The sequence below is a fragment of the Notamacropus eugenii genome, chromosome 1 (assembly GCF_028372415.1).
Source record: "Notamacropus eugenii isolate mMacEug1 chromosome 1, mMacEug1.pri_v2, whole genome shotgun sequence".
Lineage (NCBI taxonomy): Eukaryota > Metazoa > Chordata > Mammalia > Diprotodontia > Macropodidae > Notamacropus > Notamacropus eugenii.
This window is the reverse complement of record NC_092872.1, coordinates 484,816,624-484,842,244: the sequence shown is the minus strand read 5'-3', so window position 1 is coordinate 484,842,244 and position 25,621 is coordinate 484,816,624. Positions and strand designations below refer to the sequence as shown.

Below are 25,621 nucleotides of genomic sequence, written 5' to 3'. Positions count from 1 at the left end.
ATATATATGTGTATGTGTCTGTGTATATATATGTGCACATATATACATATATATAATAGTGTACAGAGAATACATATTAAGCATAGAGAACATATATAGGTTCTCTTTTAGTTTAAGTGTGTGTATCTGTATGTATAACATAAGGCTTGATTTTTTAATATTATCTGATTTTTGCTGGATATCTGGATCATCTGTTGTAAGAACTATTTTGTAGCTCAGAATTTTTCATAAATATCTTTTATTTTCAAACATTTATTTTTTATTTTATATTTATTTCAAAGATTTATATTATTATTTTCAAAAATTGAAGGCCTGAATTCAAAATAAGGACCCTTTTGCTAGCATAGGTTGTCAAAGAGAATTTTGCATGGCATTTGAGTAAATTTAAGTGATCAGTTGAATTGCATAGTATGGAGCAGTAGTGTTAAACTCAAATGAAAACAGATCCCTGCAGGTCATCTATTGATTTTGCAAAATCACAAATTAATATTATCTCTGCTATACTGTATTTTTCTTTATTTTGTTAAACATTTCCCAGTAAATTTTAATCTGGGTTCTGGAGGCACTCGGTGCTGGATCCAGATCTGATTCTGAAGAAGAGTGGGGTATAAGACTCTCTCTCTAAAAAGATAATGTGTTGCTTACTAATTGAAAACCTGTGGTAGATTTCATTTGGGGTAGGGAGAAGTGGTGATGCTGGGAGAAAACTTGTTCATTCATTCATATATTCAACCAACAATTTAGAGCCTACAATGTGTAAGATGCTGTACGGGATAAATGTAGGGGAGATAGAAAGATAAGTAAAGCATTGTCCCTGCCCTCAAGGAGCTTAAAACACGAGGGAACACATCCAATCTAAGCTTTAGAGGAGGAGATATGAGATGAAGAGCAACTCATCAGAAAAGAAGATTCAGAAAGCAACAGAATCTTATCATGTGAAGATGCTAATTACACTTTAATAATAATCCTGAGGGCAGGAAGGAACTGTGTTTGCATAAAGCATGATAAGAATGTTTTGAAGTCAGGTCTTGCTCTGCTGTGCCTTGTTTCCCCTTGCTTGGTTCCCAAGTCTTCCTGCCTTTTTATTGTCTCTCTCTCTTTTTTTATGTGTGACATCTGCTCAGTGCTTGTCCCTCCTGTGATACCGTACTCCTTGCAGCTGCTCAGACCTCCAGCCCCGTGCTGGTGCATGGGGTGCCCTGAGCAGAAGGCCTTTTTGATGTGTGATAAAACAGAACCGAGCCACTGGGGGTATGGTGAGAGAATGCATCAGAATATCAATTAACCTGTTCTGAACAAAGCTGCAGCTCTGGAGTGAAATAGACATTTCACTGAACTGCCAAGAAGACGGATAATATATTCTAATTAGGAATTGACTGATATCTTAGAATCCAGTGACTTGGAAATCAGACCTAGAAACCTAACTGTATCGTTTTATTCCACATGTGTTTGGTGCCTCATAATGCTAGTGAGAGGATGCTCTTTACTGATTTATAACCTCTTGTTTCTCTGGAATTTGCAGGCATTAAGCTGTCTGCTCTCTAGCTTAAAGTACTTTCTTTTAGACTAGAAAGTAACATCCATTTTGAAGTTGGGCAGTTGCGTACAATTTCTGTAAAATTAAGAGCAACTTGAAAGAGAAAGATGTTCTCCGAGATTCACGGCTAGACTCAGAGCTTCTGTCTTGGAGACTCGCCATATTGAAACTGCCTTGATTCCAGAGATCTGGTTTATGGCTCCCTTTAGTTCGTTGGAATTCAAGCCAGCTGACTTGGGCAGGCATGGTGATAAAATGTCTCACTTGGCTGGCTAAATAGCCTGCCTCTGCAGTGGAGCTCTGGACTTCTGATACCATCTATACTGCCATTATGTGGACTGGCATTCTCCTTCCTCTGGGAGTCCTGTAGGGAATAATTCATTTCTTGGCACCTGGGTGACCTTATCGTTCATCCTAGCCTGAGAAAGCAGACCTTGGGAATGGCTGACTGCTGGTTTGCTCATTCCTTTTTTTTTTTTTTTTATTTCATTCCTGCACCTGGAGAATGGTGCATCAGTGAAGCCAGGCTAATTAGGGAGTTGTTCCTCATTTGCTGCATTTTTCCTATGTAATTGGAATGTCCCACTTTCCCCAAAAGAAGTCAGTGAGATATGTTCCCCTGAAATAGTTCTAAAAGCTCTGGACCACATACTGTTATCAGCTGAAAATTTATGGCAGAGATTAAAATGATTGCTCACTAATGCAATATTAAAAGCAGATGCCTTTTTTTAGGTACTGAGTGAAGATGTTATACCAGTTTCCTTCATTCCCCAAAGTGATCTGAAGCATAATGACAAACAGTTGTTCTATTAAAAAAAAAAATCCTCCTTTACATATCTTAAAGAAAAGAAAAATGAGTTAAGAATTTGATATATTTTGGGAATTTTTTGATTCAAATTCAAGATCTATAAGTGGGAGAGATATCAGTGCCTCTAAAAAAATGAGGTGTTCCACTGTACTCCTGTAGTATTGCTTAAATTTGTAAATGTTTATTTTTTCTAAGATCTGCAATCCAACACTTAGCTGGCTATAACAAGGACTTAAGGGAGCAAAAGGCTGTTAACATTTTTTTTAACACCGTTGCTTCATTAGTTCCAGAAATGAGGGGTTCAGTGACTCTGAGTTTTGCTGTATAATTTAAGAAAATAATGAAAGCTAGCCTGATTTTTGCCAATGTTCTTTGCTTTTTAAATCTCTTTGGCTTGTTTTTATTTTCACTCAATTGCTGCGGCAGCCTAAATATTTTAATATTGGAAAAATTCTCCTCTCCACATGACACCCTGGGAACGCCATTTGTTTTCTGTTTATCCTCACCGTTGGTAGGTTAAAGTGGACTTCCTTCCCTAAATCAACTGTTATTCTTTGTGTGTGACCTTGATTGCTGCTTCGTGCCTATCAATGTACCTCTGACCTTTGTGGGAATTCTTGTATTTGTGTGGCTCCAACAAATGTTATCTGTAGAGCTACCAAATTCTATGAAGCATCTGATTTAAAGTGAGATCTCTTACAAAGAATATTTACAGTGAGCCAAAGTTCATTTCTAGTTTTCATTTGATAGCATTGTGTCTTACCAATTGCACATTTAGTCCCCAAAAGCTGATTCTGTTTGAATTAATTTGACTATTAAAGCAGCATACCATGTATGTATGTGTATAACATAAATATGTGTGTGTATATAATATATATACACAACATATATATATACACCCATATATTATACGTACATATGTATGCATGCATATATTATGTGCAAATATTTAAAAACAACTCAAGGATGATAGAACTGGAAGAGGAATATTTGAGACCAGCTAGTCCAGTCTCTTTATTGTATAGATTAGGAGAGACCAAGAGGTCCAGAGAAAGCAAATGACTTGCTCCAAGTCACACAGCAAGTGAGTGGTCCATCCCAGAATCAAAATTCAAATCTCTTTGCTCCTAGGTCAGTAGTTCTTCTGCATTAAATTGCTTCTAAAAAACAGCTGCAGGTTTTTGGGGGGCAAGAACATTGTAAAAGCAAAGAAAAAGAGGGGGCAATGGGAATTTCTAAGATCAATTTAATGAGCTACTTGATCAATTTGATATGTTTATAGCTTGAGCCTTTGGGATATCTAATGAGCACCCTCTCCTTGGTAATTGTGGATGTACCCATTGGTACTTTGTTGAGAAGACAGGGCATGAGCTCCTTATTCATCTAAAGTGGCTGAGGCTTCTCCCAAGATAGCTAGCTGGCTAGGTGTCTTGAGAAGATAGAACCTTGTCAGTCTGGCTTATATAATGTTGGCTTATATAAATGAATGACAGATGGTTCTTGGTCCTTTTTCCTTGTACCTCTTTTCAGAGTAAGGAAGAGAGAGGGCAGGAGGAGGGAATTTCTTCTTTTTATTTTCTAGGAGAAGGAGCATTATGATTTTTGGAGAAGGAACTGTGTAAGGTACCCATTGAAGGGTATGGGATTCCTCAGAATGCCAGTGTTGCAGCAATGGTAACCCAAGTTCAGTTCTTTTTAAAGGGAAAAACTCTGATGTACTCCTTTGAGTTCTTTAAGTACCTTACGATGTATTTTTTTACTCTATCCCTTGATGGGTTTCTGTGACTCCTTTGGATATTCTGTATTTTCTGTGGTGTGAAATAAAGTATGTCCTTTACCTAAATGCACTGACTTCCTGGAATGTTTGTATGGGAGCCAGTACTCTCATTGACTGGCCACCAACAAGTCCCAGCCCAAGCCTCCCCTTTGTCATTGATTGAGCTTTGGTGGCTCGGAGTGAATGTAAATAGCAATTGTTTCTGTTTTGACCAGGAACCCTGGAGGGTCTTCCCCTCCCAGACTGATTTTCTTTTTTTTTGACTAGGTGAAAGAGGCCACTCTTTGCCTCATTTCTTACCTAACTTTAATCACTGAATGTTCATTGCTTCATTCAAACTGAGATCTGGGAAAGACCTTAGCTTAAAAAGGCCAAGCTCTCCCACTGCATCCAGGGCCATCTCCAGTTGTCCTGATCTATATCTTGCCACTGGACCCAAATGTCTCTGAAGGAGAGAGTGAGGCTGGTGACTTTAGATAGTCTTTCCTCCCTTAAATCCAATTCACTTGCAAGTCATGACATCACCTTCCTGATGCTCTCATCGATAACAAAGGACAAACATCCAGAGCCAGTAATGATCTCTGTTACCCACATTTGTGGAGACTGAAACTTGAGATATTGTTTGGAGATTTTCCCAGAGTAAAATCTGGATTGGGGGAAATAAACATAAAAGAATATGATCCTTTGAAAGAGACTGGAAGGATCAGACCAGTTCATGATCCAACGTGAATCTAATCTAATTTGAAATTTAAAAAAAGAAAGAAAACAGGGATGGCAATCCTTATCTTAGACAAAGTAAAAGCAAAAATAGAGCTAATTAAAAGAGAGAAGAAAGAAAACTTCATCTGCTAAAAGATACCATAGACAATGAAGCAATCAATTTAGAAGAGCAAGGAATAGTCTTGGAAGATGAATTACATTTTGACAGGATAGCCATCACGGACTTCACTTGACTGCTAAATCCTATGGATTGTCTCCCTCTGTAACATCTCTTGCATCTACCTCCTTTTCTCTTCTCTCATGGCTACCACTCTATTTCATGACCTTGCTTAGGTTATTGAGATTCTTAATTGGACTTTTGGCTCTCTCCTCTCCAATCTCTTCTCCCATACAGCTACCAAAATTCTTAAAGCCCAGGTCTGATCAAGTCATACCCTCCTCAAGAATCTTCAGAGGTTTCTAGTGTTTCTTTGATAAAATGCAAATTCCTTAGCTTGGCCCTTATGTTTTTCAAAATTTGGACCCAACCTTTCTTTTTTTAAAATAATATTTTAATTTTCCCCCCAATCACATGTAAAAACAATTTTTTTTTAAATTTAACTTTTAACATTCATTTTCACAAAATTTTGGGTTACAAATTTTCTCCCCTTTTATCCCCTCCCTCCCCCAAACACCAAGCATTCTAATTGCCCCTGTGACCAATCTACTCTCTCTTCTATCATCCCTCTCTGCCCTTGTCTCCGTCTTCTCTTTTGTCCTATAGGGCCAGATAGCTTTCTATACCCCTTTACCTGTATTTCTTATTTCCTAGTGGTAAGAACATTACAGTTGATCCTAACACTTTGAATTCCAACTTCTTTACCTCCCTCCCTCTCCACCCCTTCCCTTTGGAAGGCAAGCAATTCAATATAGGCCAAATCTGTGTAGTTTTGCAAATGACTTCCATAATAGTTGTGTTGTATAGGACTAACTATATTTCCCTCCATCCTATCCTGTCCCCCATTACTTCTATTCTCTTTTGATCCTATCCCTCCCCATGAGTGTCGACCTTGAATTGCATTCTCCTCCCCATGCCCTCCCTTCTGTCATCCCCCCCACCCTGCTTGTCCCCTTGTCCCCCACTTTCCTGTATTGTGAGATAGGTTTTCCTACCAAAATGAGTGTGCATTTTATTCTTTCCTTTAGTGGAATGTGATGAGAGTAGACTTCATGTTTTTCTCTCACCTCCCCTCTTTATCCCTCCACTAATGAGTCTTTTGCTTGCCTCTTTTATGAGAGATAATTTGCCCCATTCAATTTCTCCCTTTCTCCTCCCAATATCTTTCTCTCTCACTGCTTGATTTCATTTTTTTTTTTAAGATATGATCCCATCTTCTTCAATTCACTCTGTGCACTCTGCCTCTATGTATGTGTGCGTGTGTGCATGTGCGTGTGTGTACTCCCACCCAGTACCCAGATACTGAAATGTTTCAAGAGTTACAAATATTGTCTTTCCATGTAGGAATGTAAACAGTTCAACTTTAGTAAGTCCCTTATGACTTCTCTTTGCTGTTCACCTTTTCATGGTTCTCTTCATTCTTGTGTTTGAAAGTCAAATTTTCTTTTCAGCTCTGGTCTTTTCATCAAGAATGCTTGAAAATCCTCTATTTCATTGAAAGACCATTTTTCCCCCTGAAGTATTATACTCAGTTTTGCTGGGTAGGTGATTCTTGGTTTTAGTCCTAGTTCCTTTGACTTCTGAAATATCCTATTCCATGCCCTTCGATCCCTTAATGTAGAGGCTGCTAGATCTTGTGTTATCCTGATTGTATTTCCACAATACTTGAATTGTTTCTTTCTAGCTGCTTGCAATATTTTCTCCTTGACCTGGGAACTCTGGAATTTGGCCACAATGTTCCTAGGAGTTTCTCTTTTTGGATCTCTTTCATGCGGTGTTCTGTGGATTCCTTGAATATTTATTTTGACCTCTGGTTCTAGAATCTCAGGGCAGTTTTCCTTGATAATTTCATGGAAGATGATGTCTAGGCTCTTCTTTTGATCATGGCTTTCAGGTAGTCCCAAAATTTTTAAATTGTCTCTCCTGAATCTATTTTCCAGGTCAGTTGTTTTTCCAATGAGATATTTCACATTATCTTCCATTTTTCCATTCTTCTCTCTTTGTTCTGTGATATCATGCTTTCTTGCAAAGTCCTTAGCCTCCATCTGTGCCATTCTAGTTTTGAAAGAACTATTTTCTTCAGTGAGCTTTTGAATCTCCTTTTCCATTTGGCTAATTCTGCTTTTGAAAGCATTCTTCTCCTCATTGGCTTTTTGAGCCTCTTTTGCCAATTGAGTTAAGCTAGTTTTCAAGGTGTTAATTTCTTCAACATTTTTTGGGGTCTCCTTTAGCAGGGAGCTGATCTGCTTTTCATGCTTTTCTTTCATCTCTCTCATTTCTCTTCCCAGTTTTTCCTCCACCTCTCTAACTTGATTTTCAAAATTCTTTTTGAGCTCTTCCATGGCCTGAGCCCATTGGGTGGGGTGGGACACAGAAGCCTTGATTTCTGTGTCTTTGCCTGATGGTAAGCATTGTTCTTCCTCATCAGAAAGGAAGGGAGGAAATGCCTGTTCTCCAAGAAAGTAGCCTTCAATAGTCTTATTTCTTTTCCCTTTTCTGGGCATTTTCCCAGCCAGTGACTTGACCTCTGAATATTCTCCTCACACCCACCTCGCCTCCTGATCCTCCCAGCCAGCGTTTGGGGGCTGAGATTCAAATGCTGCTTCCAGCCTTAGGGCTTTTGGCGGGGGCAGGGCTGCTATTCAGTATGAGATTATGTTCAGGTGGTCAGGTCGGGGCAGGGCCCCCTCTCAGGCTCAGTTCCCTCAGGGGGTTTATGCACAGACCTTCCACAATGGATTCATGCTCCCTCCCGCTTGGGGAGCCCTGGTCTGCAGCCGCCTCTCAGCTTCTACCTCCCGGGGGGGGCCCGAATCATGGGGGCACCCCACTCCCCTCTTGACCCGCCAAAGAGACTCTCTCACCGACCCCCATCACCTGTGGGCGGAGGGACTTGTGCGGCCGCTGGAGATCCCGTCCCTGAAGCCTGCTCGGGTCTGTGTCTCTTGGTGCTGTGGCCGCAGCAGGTCTGGGCTGGGCTGGGCTCCGCATCTGCAGCGAGACGTACCATTTGCGAGAGGTTTGCAGGTCCCTCTGTGGGTGGAGGGACCCACGTGGCCGCTGGAGATCCCATCCCCGAAGCCCGCTCGGATCTTTTCCTCTCGGTGCTGTGGCCACGGGAGGGCTGCCCTCAGCTCCCAGTCCCGGCGCCCAGTCCGCAGCACGAAGGACCCCCACGAGAGGTTTGCAGGTCTCTCCGGAACAGAAATCTCCCTCGCTCCAATATTCCCGTGGCCTCTGGGTGCAGAATTCACCATGAGTTACTCCCCTGTAGCCGTTCTGTGGGTTGTGGGTTCGGAGCTATGTGTATGTGCGTCTTTCTACTCCGCCATCTTGGCTCGGCCCCCCCAAAAATAATTTTTTAAAACATTCATTAAAATATTTTTTTGAGTTCCAAATTTTCTACCTCCCTCCTTCACCTTCCTCCTACCCAAGACAGTAAGCAATTTGATATAGGTTATATATATATATATATATGCAATCCTGGAAAACATATTTCCATATTAGACATGTTGTAAAAGAAAATACAAACCAAAAGGGAAAAAAAAGAAAAATAGTAACCTTCAATCTGCATTCAGATTCCATCAGTTCTTTCTCTAGATGTGGATAGCATTTTTCATCATGAGTCCACCTTGTCTTTCAAGAGATTTCTTATTACTCACTTTCTCCCGCTTCACATCCTACTTGGCTTACTTGTTGTTTCCTGAACTTGGCATTCCATCTGTTGTCTCTGTGTCCCTGTGTGCAGGCTTGCTTTTCACCGCATCTGGAATGTGCTCCCTCCTTACTTCTACCCCTTAGAATTCCTAGATTTCTGTTAGCTCATGTGCCACCAATCATGGGAAGTCTTTCCTCTTCCCCCTTAATTCCCTCTCCTTCCTCAAATTATTTGTCTTAGTTATCTGTTTACTTATGTGCATCCCCTAATGTAAGGTAAACTCCTGGAAAACAGAAGCTGTTTTTCTTTTTCCTTTAAGTTTTATTGTATTTTTATTTTGTTAAACATTTCCTAATTACATTTAAAATAATTTTATCTATGTTTCTGTTTCTGGCACCATCATAGTTATCTTAATTATCTTCTCCCTCTCCCCAAGAGCCAATCTCATATGACAAATAGTATTTTTTAGAGAGAAAAAAAATCAGCACAATTTTTTTTATTTTTGTCTTTGTATCATCTCCTACAGTGTCTTGCACATTGTAAGTGCTTAATAAATATTCATTAAATTAAATTGGATTGAATTGTTCTGTATTAACTATTGTGTTGTCAGTGTTTTGGAAGCCCATAGTTCTGTTGCTCTGAGCCAACAGAGCTTTCCAACTAGCTGATAGAGAAGGAATTCAAATGCAGTTTACTCTTGCCCAGACCAAAACTGAGGTCAGAAACTCATAGAGCTCAGATGAGGGGGGCAGTAATCAGACTTTGCCTGGATCAGATGGCTTTGAGAGCACTGAAAGCTTGCAGGTCCCTAGACTGTCCCTGAGGTATTGGAATAACACAACACTAAATATCCCAAGAAAGTAGAAACAGGACAGACCTTCCCTTCAGAAGTGTACAGAAACCAGCCCTAACTAGCAACAACATCCTGGAAGAACAGGGAAACAAACCAAAAACTCTCTAGAGTTTTGCCACTAGAGTGGCAAGGATACTCTAGACACAAATGCAGAAGAGAATGACACCAAAACATCTACAAGTATTGCTACAGAGAGGAAAAAAAGCTAGCTAGAATTCTTGGAAGAGATGAAGTGAGACTTTTTTAAAAAGTTCAGGTTTTTTTTTTAATAAATGAAATGAGACCATATGAGGAAAATGCTGGAAAAGAAATGAGAACTAAGGAAGGAAAAAATGAAAAGGAAAATCATAAGTTTGGCAGAAGAGGTACAAAATCTCATCCAAGCAACAAACTGGTTAACAATCAGAATGGACTGAGCAGAAGTTAATGACTTCATGAAGCAACAAGAAATATTAAAACAAAGTAAAAAAAAACCTAAAACATAAAGAAAGTGAAAGTTACCTGAGGGGGGGAAACAGATTGAGGAGAAGAAATTCAAGAATCATTCGACTATGAATGCCGTGATAAAAAAAAAAAAAACCCAAAAACCTAGACAGCCTATTTCAAGAAATCTGAAAATTATCTAGAACTCTGAAAATTAGAGGGCTAAAGGGAACCACAAAGAATCTATTGAAAGAAACCTCAAAGGGAAACTTCATAGCCCCAGGAACATTATAGTCAAAATCTAGAGCTTCCAGGTAAAAAAAAAAAAATTACTGCCAGAAGCTAAGAAAAAAGAATTGAAGTCCTGAGGAGCTACCATTGGGATCACACTTGATTTAGCAGCCACCACTATAAAAGACTAGAGAATTTGGACTGTGACATTACAGGCAAAGGATATGGGCTTACAGTTGAGAATAACTTACCCAGAAAAACTGAGAATAATGCAAGAGTAGGGGGAAATGGATCTTTAATGAAAGAGGACTTCCAAGGATCCCTAGGAGGCAGTTAGGTGGCTCAGTGGATAGAGCACTGTGCTTGGAAACAGGAAGATTCATCTAACTGAGTTCAAATTCAGCCTCAGACACTTACTAGCTGTGTGACCCTGGGCAAGTCACTTAACACTGTTTGCCTCAGTTCCCTCATCTGTAGAATGAGTTGGAGAAGGAAATGGCAAAACACTCTTTGCCATTTCTGTGCCAAGAAAATACTGAATGGGGTCATGAAGAGACAGACGTGACTGAACAACAACAAAAGATTCCTAATGAAAAGAGCAAAGATTTAGAGAAACTGTGAAGTTCAAACTCAGGAGTGAGGAGCAACATTGAAAGGGAAACATGGTGAGGAGATGGAGACTGGGACGGAGAAGTAATAGTAACGGTTGAAGAGGCTCCTGGAGCAGTAGTGCGTTTCTTTGCCACTGTCGGATCGGCGAGGCAGAGATTCAGAATTCACCCTTTTCTCCCTCTCCCCATCGGTGAGACTTTTTTGCTCTTCAGCTACACTTGTGGCTGTTTGACCCTTGCCATCAAACACCATGACCAGCAATGTCACCAACGAGACTGGCCCCTGATCCATGAACTCTCGTGTCTTCCTTGGAAATCTCAACACTCTGGTTGTTAAGAAGACTGATGCTGAGGCCATCTACTCCAAGTACGGCAAGATCGTGGGCTGCTCTGTTCATAAGGGTTTCGCTTTTGTTCAGTATGTTTATGAGCGAAATGCCCGCGCTGCTGTGGCAGGAGAGGATGGCAGAATGATTGCTGGCCAGGTACTAGATATTAATCTGGCTGCTGAGCCAAAAGTGAACCGAGGAAAAGCAGGTGTGAAGCGTTCTCCAGCGGAGATGTACGGGTCAGTACCAGAACAACCTTCTCCGTCCCTCTACTCCACTGAGCTCTTCTTTTGACCTGGATTATGATTTTCAACGAGATTATTATGACAGAATGTACATTTACCCAACACGTGTACCATCTCCTCCTCCCATTGCTCGTGGAGTGGTGCCCTCCAAACGCCAACGTGTATCAGGAAACACTTCCCGCAGAGGCAAAAGTGGCTGTAATTCCAAGAGTGGAGAGCGGGACTCTTCATCCCAATCTGCCAGATTGAAAGGTGATGATCTTCAGACAATTAAGAAGGAGTTGACCCAGATAAAACAGAAAGCGGATTCTTTATTGGAGAGTCTGGAAAAAATTGAGAAAGAGCAAAGCAAACCATCAGTAGAGATGAAGAATGATAAGTCAGAAGAAGAGCAGAGCAGCAGCTCCCTGAAGAAAGATGAGACTAATGTGAAGATGGAGTCTGAGGGGGGTACAGATGACTGCTGAGGAGGGGGACCTACTGGATGATGATGATAATGAAGATGGAGGGATGACCAGCTGGAGTTGATGAAGGATGATGAAAAAGAACCTGAAGAAGGAGAGGATGACAGAGACAGCACCAATGGTGAGGACGACTCTTAAGCACATGTTGGTGCTCTCATCCCATTATTTCTTTACCTAGGTGCTTGTCTTTGATCAAACTTTTCACCAGATCCTCTCCCTTAGTATCTTCCAGCACATGTTCACTGTTGTACCCAACTTTATCCTTCCCATGTTCATTAATTCTGCCCTGCACCTAGTCTCTTTGCCACTTCCTTCAATTCTCCTAGTAGTTACATGAAGTTTCCTGTAATTTTGCTCTTTTAATTTTGATACCTCTTTATGACTTAACCATAAAAAGGATGTATGGTTTTTAAAAAAAAGAAAGGTAAACATGAATGAAGAATGATAAAAGACTAAACAAAGACAAACTATATTCAAATATGCGAAGATAATACATGTGTACCCTATGAGCAATATATCATCATTAGGGTTCATAGAAGGAATCCAATTAGCAAGGCCTGGCAGTGGTTCTATTATATCTTTATGATCTTAAGAGAATGGAAAGAGAGGGGAAGAGGGATACGTTGAGAGTTGGTGTGAGGGAGGGAGGGAGAGAGAGGAAAGTTATGGAAAATTATCTCACAGAATCAAAGAGCCATTTTTTGCAAGCAAAGAGGAGGTGGTGGAGGGAAGCAGTTGACACTGGCACCATTCTCATTTGAACTGGTCAAAAGAAGGAAGAATACATATGCACACACATAATTGGGAACAGAAATATATTTCATTTAACAGAGAAGTAGAAGGGAAAGGGGAGTAGGAATTAGAGGGTAAATTAAGGGAGAGATTAGTGCTAGGCAAAACTAACTCTAAGGAAATGCAAAAATATTGATATCCTTTTTTGAGGTGGCAAAAAATGGGAATCTGAGGGGCTATAGAGAATAGAAGAACCAGTTATGGCATTTGGATATGATAGACTATCATAGAGCCGAGGTCTATGATGAATTAATGACTTAATGATGAATCAGGAATCCAGAAGACTAATAATGAAACATCTTAGATAGAAAGGTGAAAGACTCAGAATGCAGAATGAAATGAATATTTTTTAGAACATGGCTAATGTAGAAATTTGTTTTGATTGACTATACATCTGTGTAACGGGTTTTGTTTTTCTTGTCTCCTCAGTGGGGTTAGGAAGATTAGGATGGGAAAGTGAAAAGGTTAATGTTGGCTGATTAAAAAAGTAATTAGTAGATATCATTAATTTAGTGGATATCAGTGCTGTAGTATTCAGATGGTTCATCTCTTATTCCTTATTCTTGATGCATGACTGGTCCATCTATCTTACATGTTCTCAAAACCAGTGGGGGTTTTTTAAAATGATACTTGTGCACAAAACATTGTTGGCAGCATATTATAATCTACATATACTCATCATGTACTTTTCCATTACTATTGAAATACATTTTCGAATAGTGAGAGCAACTTGGCAGGGAGCAACTTGAAATGCAAAGTAATTTATGGTGACAGGTTAAAAATAAAATTATGTAACTCCAGAATGAAGGTAACTTCATGGAAAATGCCTATAAAGCTATTATTAAATGTCCACAGAATGCAACTTTTCACACATATTTGGTCATCTTCATATGGCCAAAGGAAATCAGAAAGTTGTCAATCATCTCAAGAATATAAAGAGTAGTAATAACTCAAGTCAAATTTAGCACTAAGAAGCTACTTTGAGAAAGAAATAGTATTTTTGTAAAGTTAGCAGGGGGCTAATCAGGGGAGCCTTTATCAATCAAGTTCCCTTAATTGATGAAATTATATGATAGAAAGGGAAGGAGATCATCAACCTATGGGGACCACTGATAAACTAAAGCTATAATTTAGGGGAAGAAAAGAACAGGAAAAAGAGTGGAAAAGGGAGAAAAGATGGAGAGAGACAAAAGAGAGAACGAGAAAAGAAAGAGGGGTATAAGTAGTATTAGAAGGGGCGGTGGTGGAGGGTGGAGGTGGGGAGGAATGTCTTGGTGCTCTATAGTGACATCTGTGCCTTAGGGTTTTGTTCATTCCCATATGACTTTCAGGTTTAATTAAGAGTAGAGATTGTCCTCATTTCAAAAACTGCCTTTCCTGATTTTTCTGACTAGGGCTGGATTTTGGATGGCATTCCTGAAACTCGAGAACAGGCACTGATGATACAGACTTCTGGAATCTCTCCCAGGCATGTCAGTAAGTAGCATTCAGCCTCAACCTCACATGACACCCACATTCCTCCAATACAGAAACAAAATAGAAAGTCAGTGTCTTTAACCTATTTTTCCTTTTTTCCCCTTCTCTTTCTAGTTGTGCTGAAAGCTCCAGACACTGTCCTGATTGAGAGAAATCTGGGCAAAAGAATTGATCCTTATAATGGAGGTAATGTTATTGTGAGCTCCTTGAGAGCAGAGACTGTCTTTTGCCTCTTTTTGTATCCCCAGCACATAGCACAATACCTGGCACATAGCACAATACCTGGCACACAGTAGGTACTTAATCATTGTTTATTGGCTGACTGGACTGACTTACTCCTGCAGATGAGTCTTCTCTAATGGAGAGTTTAAAAAATAGTATGGTGGACACTAATACCAAGATGGTAGAATCAGTTTTGTAAGGAAATCATAGCTGTGTTATATATATTCTTTCCTTTGCTGCAGTTCTTTTCTTAGACTCATAAATCCATAGACTCATAAAACATGAGACAGAAGTTTAACTCAACACTTCCCAAACTTATATGACAATTCAATTAAACAAACATTAAGCACCTACTATGTATAGTTTTTGGTATTGTGTATACATAGGCAAAACAAAAGTCTTTGCCCTCAACTAGCTTACATTCTATTAGGAGAATTGAACATGTGTACAGATAAATATATTACAAAAACAGTTGAAGAAGGACAGACCATGAACAATTGTGGGAATTAGGGTAAGGCTTCATAGAGGAAGTAGCAACTGAGTTGATCCCTGAAGGAAGACAGGGATTCTTAGAGATGAAGATGAAGGACATTGGGAAACAGCTTGAGTATAGAATTGGGAAATGAATATCGAATTTAAGGAAACTACTAATAGTCCAGATTGACTTTGGAAAAATTTGAGGTTTGAAGCAAATTGATAGAACCCATAGATACTGATCTGAACAGTCCTGGGGAGGTGAACTGTTTTGGGGGATTAGAAGCTGTCAGGGAAATTATAGATTAAGACTGAGGAAATTAAACTTACTTTTCATAACAAACATCTTGTGGCTTGTAGTATTTTTCAGACATACATAATTGCTGTTTGATATTTTAGAGAGTAACATTTCTAGTACTAGTTATTTTGTCATAGGATGTCTATTCTCATCTTGTGGAAATGAATTTAGAACATACTGATCTAGTCCAACTTCTTTATTTTGAAGAGGAGAAAAGTGGGGACCAGAGAAGTTAAGAGCCTTGTCCAAGATCACTCTGGAAAGATACGTCCTTGACAACCATATGAGGGGGATGGGCGAGTACTTTCTCTCCTCAACCCAAGTAGTGGCCAATGAGTCCCCTTTCCCCCAAACCTTTCTGTCAGTCCTCCCTTCTTTCTCTTGCCTCATAGCTAAACATTGACACTGTACCCCTCCTCACCCATGGAAGGAAACTCAGAATCCCCTTTTCACTCAAATGCTTGAGCCTCTTTCCCCTTTTTCTAATGGTGGTGGACTAGATACCTCCAGTTCCCTACCTCCTCCTGCACAGTGGTCATGGCTGTTCACTTTGATGAGCAGAAAGCCACCAATTACAATTCTTCTGGTAAGAGGGAGGACCTCAAGACCTTACCATCTACCCTTCCACTACATCTTCCAGTCCCCAAGGTCCTCTTATCTATTCTAGTGCTGAATGCTTAAAATTTCTGAAACTTTTCATGCTCCCTGCAAGTGAACATTCCTGTGTTCATTGTGTCTCTTTCCCCTCTCTGCCCTCCCCCCTACTTGAATTCCCATTAAAGTGTGAAGTCCTGGAGAACTGGGAATGTCTTGCTTTTTTTGTGTGTGTCTCCTGGTTTTAGCATAGCTTCTGGGCATATTATAAACACTTAAATCCTTCATTCATTCATTCAGGATTGGGTCTGTGTCTGGACTAGGACCTCATCCCTCCCTCCACTCCAATATTTTGATTTTATGTGATGGAGCAGAAAGATGAGAACTTCCTTTCCACTTGGCCTCTGGACCCTACTATAAGCAGGAAACTTATGGTAACTGCATAAAGAGTCCGTGGCACTTTGGGGAACACATCAGTGAAGTGAGATTGTGACATCAGGGGTGTGGTTTTAGTCTGTGGGCTATTGTTGGACAGTCAACTGTATATCTACCTTAGTGAATGAAGCAGGGGAATACATGAAGATGCTAATTTTGTTGGAGCCTCTTTCATCTTTTGAGGGAGGGTACCTACCAAGGACCAAGGGAAATAGCTTTTGTTCTCTCTCTACCTTGAGAGTCAATGTCTGAAAGAGGTGGGGAATAGTGGCATGGATGACCCAAAGTGGTAAATAATTCATAAAATCATTTCTATTTGGCTTAGGAATATATTACAACAATTCATTTTGTTTTGTATCACTTTCTTAATTAGGTTTTACTTACAATGAAGATCTCTACTAGTCTTCATTCAGGAGTTGTATTAGTTTCTGGCTGTCTTTCAGATTTTCTGTGTTTTGAAGAAACACTTTCTGTGTTTTCTGTGAAGAAAACTGTGTTTTCTTCAGTTGTAATCTGTGATTGTTCATCCCTTCCAAATATGGTGAGGCAGAAAGAAGTTGAATTCTTGCTTAGTCTAATGAAACCGAAGAGAAGATCTGGGGATTGAATTAAGAACTTGTCCACTCCATCCCATATTTATTGAATGAATAATTGGATGAATGTTGGATCATAACCAAACATAGATGAAAGATTTCTAAAGTTTATATTAGCATAACTTTAGGTCCAACATAGAAATTGTGGGCAGATGGTATATATGACCTTCAATGGTCCAAGCTTTGGTGATTTGGAGCAATCGCCTTTTGTTCTAATAGATCCCCTCACCCCTTCTTTTCCCCCAGAGGTTTATCACACAACTTTTGACTGGCCCTCGGATCCTGAAGTGCAGAAGCGGCTGAAGGCACCATTGGACATCTCTGAGGAGGAAACAGCCAAGAGACTCATTGAATATCACAGGAACATTACTAGGATTCTCCCTTCTTATCCTAAAATTTTGAAAGTGATCAGTTCTGATCAGCCTTGTGTGGATGTCTTCTACCAGGGTAAATATGACCTCATAGCATCATTTGCAATATTACAGATGACCATCAAAGTGACATCTTATTTATCCAGTGTCTTTATAACAGTAACGTCTGAGGCTATTGAGTGTATCATATATCTCAGCTCTTTGAAGGCAGGAACTGTCTTTTGCCTCTTTTTGTATCTCCAGTGCTTTAGCATAGTCTCTTGCAAATAGTAATTGCTTAATAAATGTTTATTGATTGATTGATTGAAGAGAGGAGAGTCACACTGACAACAAGAAGAAATGATGAGTCCACTCTATGTAAGATTAGCTCCAAATGCATACATGACTTTGATATAGAAGGTCACATCATTAGAAATGGTAAGAACAAAGAACTTTCCTTTCAAATAAATGGATAAGGAAAGAGTTCATCACCAAATGAGGGACAAAGAAGAAAAATAAGCAATTCTGACTATATAAAATTTAAAAGTTTTTGCAATAACAAAACTGACTTAGATAAAATTAGGAGGAAAATAAAGTATTGGGGAAAAAATCTTTGCAGTAGGTTTTTCTGACAGAGGTCTCAATTCCAAGATATATAAGGAATTGATTCCAATGTATAAGAATAAGTGTTTCACAGTTGATAAATGGGTGAAAGGTATGAAAAGGAAGTTTTCAGAGGAAAATATCCCATGTTATCAATAGTCATATCAAAAAATGTTCCACGTCACTAATAATTAGAGATGCAAATTAAAGCAATTGTGAAGTTTCACCTCACACCCATCAGACTGATAAAGATGACAGAAGAGGAAAACAACAAATCTTGGAGGAGTTTCAGGAAAAAGGCACACCAGGGCACTGTTTGTGTCTGTGAATCAATTCAGCCATTTTGGAAAGCAATTTGCAACTATGCTGCCTGCCCCTTTCTCTCCCCTCCCGGCCAAACCCCTTTGACCCCAAACCATTATTAGGTCTAAAGAAAATAAAAAAATAGGAAAAGGACTAACCTGTCCAAAAATACTTATAACAGCTATTTTTATAGTGGCATATTACTGGAAACTAACAGGGTACCTACCAGTTGGGGAATGGCTGAGCAAATGTGATGACATATAACAATACTATTGTGCCATAAGAAGTGATGGAAGGGATAGCTTTGGAGAAACCTAGAAAGACTTACGCAAAGTGATGCAGAGTGAAGGGAACAGAACCAGGAGAACAATTTCTATAATAATAATTATGTGAAAAGGAATAAATTTTAAAAACTTAAGAACTCTGATCAACTCAAAGACTTGACTATAATTCCAGAAGCCCGATGTGTGCCACCCACCTCCTGGCAGGGAGCTGCAAAATGACACATTCATTTTTTGGACAAGACCAATGTGGGAATTTATTTTGCTTGAATTATGCATATTGCTACCTAAGTTTCATCTTTCTTTTTCTTTCTCCCTCCCCCCCGCATTGTTTACTAAAAAAAAAAAAATTGTAAAAAGAAATTATAGTAAAGGAATTGACTAGGAAAAAGTATGAAAAGTGGACTTAACCTCTCAAAAAGTTGGACATAATTTAACTTGGGGTCAAGGAGCTTTGTATACATCAATAGGCAACTGAGCACATCACTGTGGCTCCTGTATGGTTCAATAATTGCTGTCATTAATGATTTTCCTGAGTCATAAAGAAAAAGAGAAATTATGTTCAGCAATCTTGTTTATTCAAAAAAGAGTGTAATGTGTTTTAGAAATATTTCCATTTCAAAGGATTAGCATTTTAAAATATTTTTTCCCCCTGTACTTAAAGGCTGAACTTTCAGTTATCTGGAAAATTCACCAGTTTTCTAAAGGTGGTTGACTCCTGAAGAGTGTCTGTCTGTACTCTGTCAACACAGCAATGCAGAAAACTGAGGCAATTATCTGAATAAACCTCGTGAAGCAAAGGAGATTTAGGTTTTGAGGGACTGAATTATCCAGGTCAGATACTCATAGAAATCACCCTCGATCCTGTTACCCATATAGACAGAGTCTTCTTATCCATCCTCAGGACACCTAATTGAAGAACTACCGTTATTAAGGAGTGAGTTGAGTAAGGTATCTTTGCTTTGATGAGTTTTTTGAAACTTGATTTTACCTGAGTGATATCCGAAGTACAATCCTATATTTTAAAACTGAAGAAGAAAAAAAAATCAACCAGCAGTTTAAAGTTCAGAGAATACTACACTTTAAAAAATCCATCTTGTGATTACTTATAATTTTCTAGTTACTTTGCATCTCAAAAGGATATTTAATAACAAGCACTATATTTCTAAGATAAACAACCAAGAAGTTTATATTATGCCATGATTCTGAATTTATACATTAATTACTTCCAAATTACTTAATTAAATTTAAAAGTTCTTATGATTGTTCATAAAGAATTCATGCTTGGAATTGTAAAAAAATGTCTTTCTGAATATTAATTATTATTAATTAATAATGTAGAGAGATAAATTGAAAATTGGGATAAAAAAATCTCTAGTTTGTTTTTCTCCCTCCTCTCTGCAGTGTATCAACCAGCCAGATATTTTTAAAAGAATAATTAGATGTTGAGACTGTCTGGGGGATCATTATTTCTAATTAACTTACTTATTTACTGTAAATTGGGCATCATTTGTAAGCAGGCTACTTTGCCTGTAGTGTGTGTGCTTTTAGACATTTTGGATTGTGAAAAGGATTAAGGATAAAGAATCTTACTTGGCAAGTTTTCTCCAGCTTTTCCTTTTTGGGGGAGTGGATGCAGGCAACCTATTAACAGTGAAAATAGTATTAGTTATACCATCATCTCTGACATTTACTAGCTATGTGACCTTGGCGGGGAGTCAATGTCTCTGGGCTTCAGTTTACTCATCAATAAGATGACTGGGGTTGACTTAAGGATCTGAGATGCCTTCCAACTCTGCCATTCTATGATCTAAGGTTTTCCATCCAGTCTCTTATGCTTCATGTTCTAATGTTCTGTGGACTAAGTTATTCTTTTCTAACACTTCTTATTCTCAGAACTCTTCCAGATTCATTGCTCTGTTTTTTAACAATTTTTGGTCTAAAGTCCCTTTCAGCTCCAATATTTTATGCTCTAACATTCTTTACTCTGTGATGACTTTAAACTTTAACGTTCTGGGATCTGAGTTTCAGTCTGAATCCCCATCTGGGTTCTATGAAGACTGTTGACTATGAAATTCCCACAATTTCAACACTAGGTAATAGTTCTCCCCTTTTGAAATGCCCCGTTTCCTAAAATCAGGGGCATCTGCATCTCCTCCTTATGTTCTTTCATCGGGGAGAATCGGGGAGAATTAGAAGGTATTCTGGGACCAAAGGTTTACATACACACTTGCAATCTAATTGTCTTTCCAGTTGCAAATTGCCTGCAAAGCCAGAGTCTTTGGCTGTTCCCTCGGAAGGCCTGGTTAAGAAGGGGATCTGGTTCAGCAGGAGTGGGAGGATGTGGGGGGCTGCAACCTTGTAAAATACCTGCTGTTAGATCTCCAAAGTATCTGTCTTTTCATTGGACTGATGAGGCTGTCTCACTTCCCCAAGCTTTCGTTCCCTCTGGTTTCAGGTGGTCTCACTTGCTTTCTCTCATGACTCCCTGGTCCCTGAAGCATACCGCTGTGATAGTCACCTTATTTCCAGGAGTATCTCACCTCTGTGTTTCCATTTCTCTTTGTTCATCAAATGCCAGGCACACCCTAGTCAGTCCTGTGGAGGGAGCTAAACCCCACTGTCTCCCTGACCTATTTGATCATCGTCTCTTTGGGGACCTGAAACCAAGTTTGTGTCACTGGAGTGCAGCTGCACGGATTATTCTTCACAAATCCTGCCGTCCTTTAGAAGTTCCCAGGAGATAGGCCCTTGGACTAATAAATTTATTAGAACCCTCCATCTAATACCAGGCATGATCAGTAGAAATCAAAAGCAGATTCTGACAAGGGAGACCAGAATCAGTCTGGAGGCTTCATGCCACCCCTCTTTTTCATGCAAATAATAATAATAGGGATAAAGCATGAAGAAGTCCACAATCCTGTTTGATTTTTGAGAAATCACAGTGCAGTGCCATTCATGTACAGCCCGCATGCCAATAACAAGTATTTTGAACATGTAGGAAAGAATGGGAGCCACTGTATTTTATAGAGATTGCTGGGCAGTGCTCAGGTGCTTCTGCAGCTTCTCCTGAAATTAATTGCTTCCCTCCTTGCCCCTCTGCCTTTCCTATGTCTTTCCATGGAGGGCAGAGTTTCTGAAATATAATTATTTTCCCCTGCTGCTCTGGTGGCTACTCAGCAGAGACACAGAGTTTCCATGGTGTTATAAAAGAAGGGAATAATTGTCCCCATTAAGAAAGGCAGAGCAAAGGTGTGGTAAGATGGTTTTCTTTTTATTTGGGACTTAGAATTTATTATCCCTATATTCTTTCTCTTCAGCTCTAACCTATGTCCAAAGCCAGCATCGGTCAAACGCTCCTTTTACTCCAAAGATTTTGCTTTGTGGACCCACGGGTAGTGGGAAAAGTCTACAGGCAGCTCTCCTTGCTCAGAAATATGGCATTATCAATGGTAAGTTTCCAGTAAATATATTCCATCTCCTTTCCAACTTTTTTTGGTGGGGGGGGAGGAAATAATTTTATCTTTTTTTCTTTCCTGCCCAAATGCTCATAAAATTTTTCAGTTAGTCTATAACTGCAGAACAACTTTTCTCCCTGAAAAATATTGCTATAAAAAATTAACCAAATAAAGCCATATATCCAAGTTCAAACCAGTTAGAACATTTTTCTGGTCATCATTTTTATACTCTTTAGAATGGTAGTTTTTCAGAGATGCCCTCCTGCTTTGACTTTTCCATTGAAACTGTGGACCTTGCATAATGCAGGCTCTCTTTTTATCTATCTATCCATCTATTTTCTGATGTCATACAACAACCTCAGCCTGGGGTGTTTACAGTCCAACAATTTTTGAAGTGGATGGAGACTTTTTCCTGTATACCATTTCAATAAATATTTTACCAGGAGGAGAGAAAATATTGAAATGAGCTCTCCCGGCCTTTCACAGGGTGGTCCCAGGTGGCCTTAGATGCCAGCATGTGTTAAAAAGCATAAAGGATTTGAAAGTCAGAGGAAATAGCACCAGACAGAGCAGGGTAGATGGTGAGAGTTAAAGGCCTTGCCTCAAACTCTTTGCAACCCTAAAGCAACCTCCATTTTATTTTTAAAGATAAAATGTAGTTACACAACCTGTGCGCCCCCCACCCCACTTTGAACTTTTAAAAGTTTCTAGTGGATCTTCACCTTGATAAAGGCATTTTAAAAAAAAACCTCAGTTTACTCAGAATAACCAGGGTTAGTGCCTCTGTGTTTGCATGTATAAAATGAATGACTGCTCAGTTATCCATTGTATTTGATCAGCAGAGATACGTATTCTGGTCAAAATTTTGACTTTTCCTTCCCACAGTAATAGGTTTTTGGTTTTTGTAAGCCAAATTGGCCTACATAGTATGTTTTCTTTTTAATTTTGCTTATATAATCAGCCTTGTAAGTCTTTTTATAACTAAAATCCTAGTTGTAATTAATAGAGTGCATTGGCATTTTGTCACAAATGAAAAGCAAACACAGAGTCATCCTTGGTTTAAAATTGCCTTGTTGTTGTTTGTATTTATTATTTTGTCCGTACATGTGCAGTTATTATAGCAAACACCTTAACTAAAGGATTAAGATCGAATAAATAAAGCACAAACAAATTATGTTAGATTTTTAAAAATGAGTTAGATCAATGAAGTGTTAGTTTATCCTTAAGTAATTATCACTATACTCTATTTTTATCTTGTGCAATATATTTCTTTCAGTAATGTTTTTATTTGAATTCTTCCCCCACAAACTAATTGCACAGAAATGAACTTAACTGGTAAGATTTTTTCCTAAGAAAGAAGCTAAAAGCCACCCATCATAGTTTTTCCTTTCATTTTTTGATTATATGTTAAAATGGAAATCTTTTTTGTTCTCTTGGACACTTGAGGATTTGTATCTATAATTTTATAAGCTACTTGATCAATTTAAGACAACATAAGTAACCTCAGTTCAGCCAGTTAAGATTTGGGCAGGTAGCTAACACATTTACAGAATCTCTGTGCTGAGATAGAGTTGCTATAGCAAGTCAAAAGGATTTTTCTGGGTCTTAAGTGTCAAAAGCTTTGTCTTCTGTGCCAGCTCCTTGCTTTGTGTCCATGCACACTTATAAATTACCAAACCACACTTTTCACCATTTCCTTAGAAACTAAGAAACTAAAGAAATCAACAAGATCAAACTCTTCTAGTCAGTCTAGACATATTGAGTGACTACTGTCTATAGAACTTTAAATGAGGCTCCAGAAGTGGGTAGATGGAGAAGATACAACTTGAAAGCCTTCTTTAGACAGTTTCTAACATTTGAACATTTTTATACAGTTAATACTTATTAATCTTACGGGTTGTGGTTTTGGGGCCATTTCAGTCTTGTCTGATTCTTCATGACCCTCTTTGAGGTTTTCTTGGCAAAGATATTAGAGTGGTTTGCCATTTCCTTCTCCAGCTCATTTTACAGATGAGGAAACTGAGGTAAATAGGGTTAAGTGACTTGCCTAGGACCACACAAATGCATAGACTTGTATAGCTGGAAGGGGCCTTAAAGAACATCTATTCCAATTTTCTCACTTAAAAGACGGGGAAGCTGAGTTATGAAACTTGCCCAACTTCATGACCCTTAGCAGTGGAACTCTGGTTTCTGAGCCCCTAACCTGATGTTATCCAACTATATCACCCAGCCTTCTTTTATGAATTCCTACAGCCTACAACAAAAGCAATAACAAAGTTATTTGACCTCTTTTTTCATCATTACAAATCCCACTTTATTTTTATCCCTCCAAACTTCCAGAACTTTATAATGAAATGTGATGCTGAAGCATCCTTTTCATTACTATTACAATAAATTAGTTGTAATGCAATTGGACAGAATTGTTCTCACTGCATCGTCATGATGGACAAAATAATGGGTAACTAATTTAGTTGGTAAAGAAGTTCTCAGTTTTTGCATTTAATTTCATTAGTTAATTAGTTAATTTCATTTCACTATCTGCCTCAGGCTCAGGTTGATAAAGGCATGATTGACAAAGTTAAGAAGAAGGTTTGACTTATGTATATAGCAACTAATGTGAAAATTGAGTCTCATGGCTTACTAACCAAATGACCTTTGTTATTAATAGTAAGTACTGCTTCTAAAGATGTTATTATACCTTTAAACGTTAGCAGTGTAAACACGACCATATTTTGAAAATTACTTGCCAGGGACCACCCTGACCTACAAGTGATTTGCCGATGGAAAGGATCATCCCCATAGCCAGCAATCGAAACATCCTGGCTCTTGTGCACCTAACAGTTCCTGCGTAATAGTATTATTAACACAAGTCATTTGGGACCCATCATTCAGAATTGTGCTTACTCATTTCCTGGATATTGTTTGTTCCTACTAAACCAGGGAGTATCAAATTTTGCTCTGTAATTCTGAGTTTAAACTAGGCCCTCCTGGATTTCTTATTTTGGTGACATCTTATTAGTGTCTTTTCTCTTGCCTTCCATTTTTAATATGTTCTTCACCAAATGCATTCCTTTTCATTTCACAGCCTTTGCTGCTCAGTTTCTGTATGATATTTGTTTTTGCTTGGCCATACTCTCATGAGAGAAATCCTTTTTATTTTTTTCTGTCCACAGTGACCTTTTTCTACCATGCAGCTTTGGGGCTTATTTTTCTCTTCCTCCCATCGTATTTAAACTTTAACCTATATCTTTCTGTTCCTCTCTTCCCTTAGTCTGCTGTGGGCACCTGCTGAAAGAAGAAGTCGCACGCAATTCGAATGTTGGAGAACTCATCCGGCCATTTTTCCAAAAGGAAATGCAAGGTGAGTCATGTTATCTACTAACCACCAAAGGGTTACAAGTTCTGATGAGAAATAATCCAGCGTGGGAAATCTCTGATTCATAATGAGAAACAATAACCAGGTGAATTAAAGATGGGCTGTTTCATAAGTAAAGAGTCAACTGCTTTACTCATGAGTAGCTTCTGTGTGCACTTAAATTTGATGCCCAAGGGAGGCAAGTTTGTGAACACTGACCTGCTTTGCAGTAACATTGATCGTTCCTAACTTATGTCATTCAAAATTTAGGACCAGAAAAAACTTAAATATTATTTGGGTCAGCCCCCCTCATTTCACTCAAAGAGAAATGGAGGCCCTAAGAATGGAAGGAAATTGCCCAAAATCGAGTGAGTTAGTAGTGGCAGAGTTTGGCCTAGGCTCCAGGACTCCTAATTCCTAGTCCAATGACCTTTCTTCTACAGCACACTTAAGATTGTAATGGTGGAAGGGAGCTATCTCCTTATTTCAAACAGATTTTTAAGAGTCTTTTTCCTTTATGAACGTGAAATTTGATTTTTCACTATTTGTTTTAGGTTGATTAGATATTCACTTG

General features: G+C 38.9%; 1 protein-coding gene and 1 pseudogene across 6 annotated transcripts in view; both read left to right on the top strand.

The window, feature by feature from the left end:
- The window catches only part of AK8 (adenylate kinase 8), a 174,488-nt gene that overhangs the window by 63,689 nt on the left and 85,178 nt on the right, over nucleotides 1-25,621 (top strand). For 4 of the 6 annotated variants that reach the window (XM_072632805.1, XM_072632804.1, XM_072632802.1 and 1 more), the window contains 5 exons: nucleotides 14,000-14,081; nucleotides 14,196-14,267; nucleotides 16,944-17,144; nucleotides 21,555-21,686; nucleotides 24,964-25,053. In XM_072632805.1, the coding sequence (XP_072488906.1) occupies nucleotides 14,000-14,081; nucleotides 14,196-14,267; nucleotides 16,944-17,144; nucleotides 21,555-21,686; nucleotides 24,964-25,053 (577 nt within the window). Of the gene's footprint in view, nucleotides 1-13,999; nucleotides 14,082-14,195; nucleotides 14,268-16,220; nucleotides 16,394-16,943; nucleotides 17,145-21,554; nucleotides 21,687-24,963; nucleotides 25,054-25,621 lie in introns of those variants that run through there. The other 2 variants (XM_072632807.1, XM_072632808.1) reach the window with 2 other exon arrangements.
- Nucleotides 9,176-13,814, top strand: LOC140519600 (heterogeneous nuclear ribonucleoprotein C pseudogene; annotated as a pseudogene).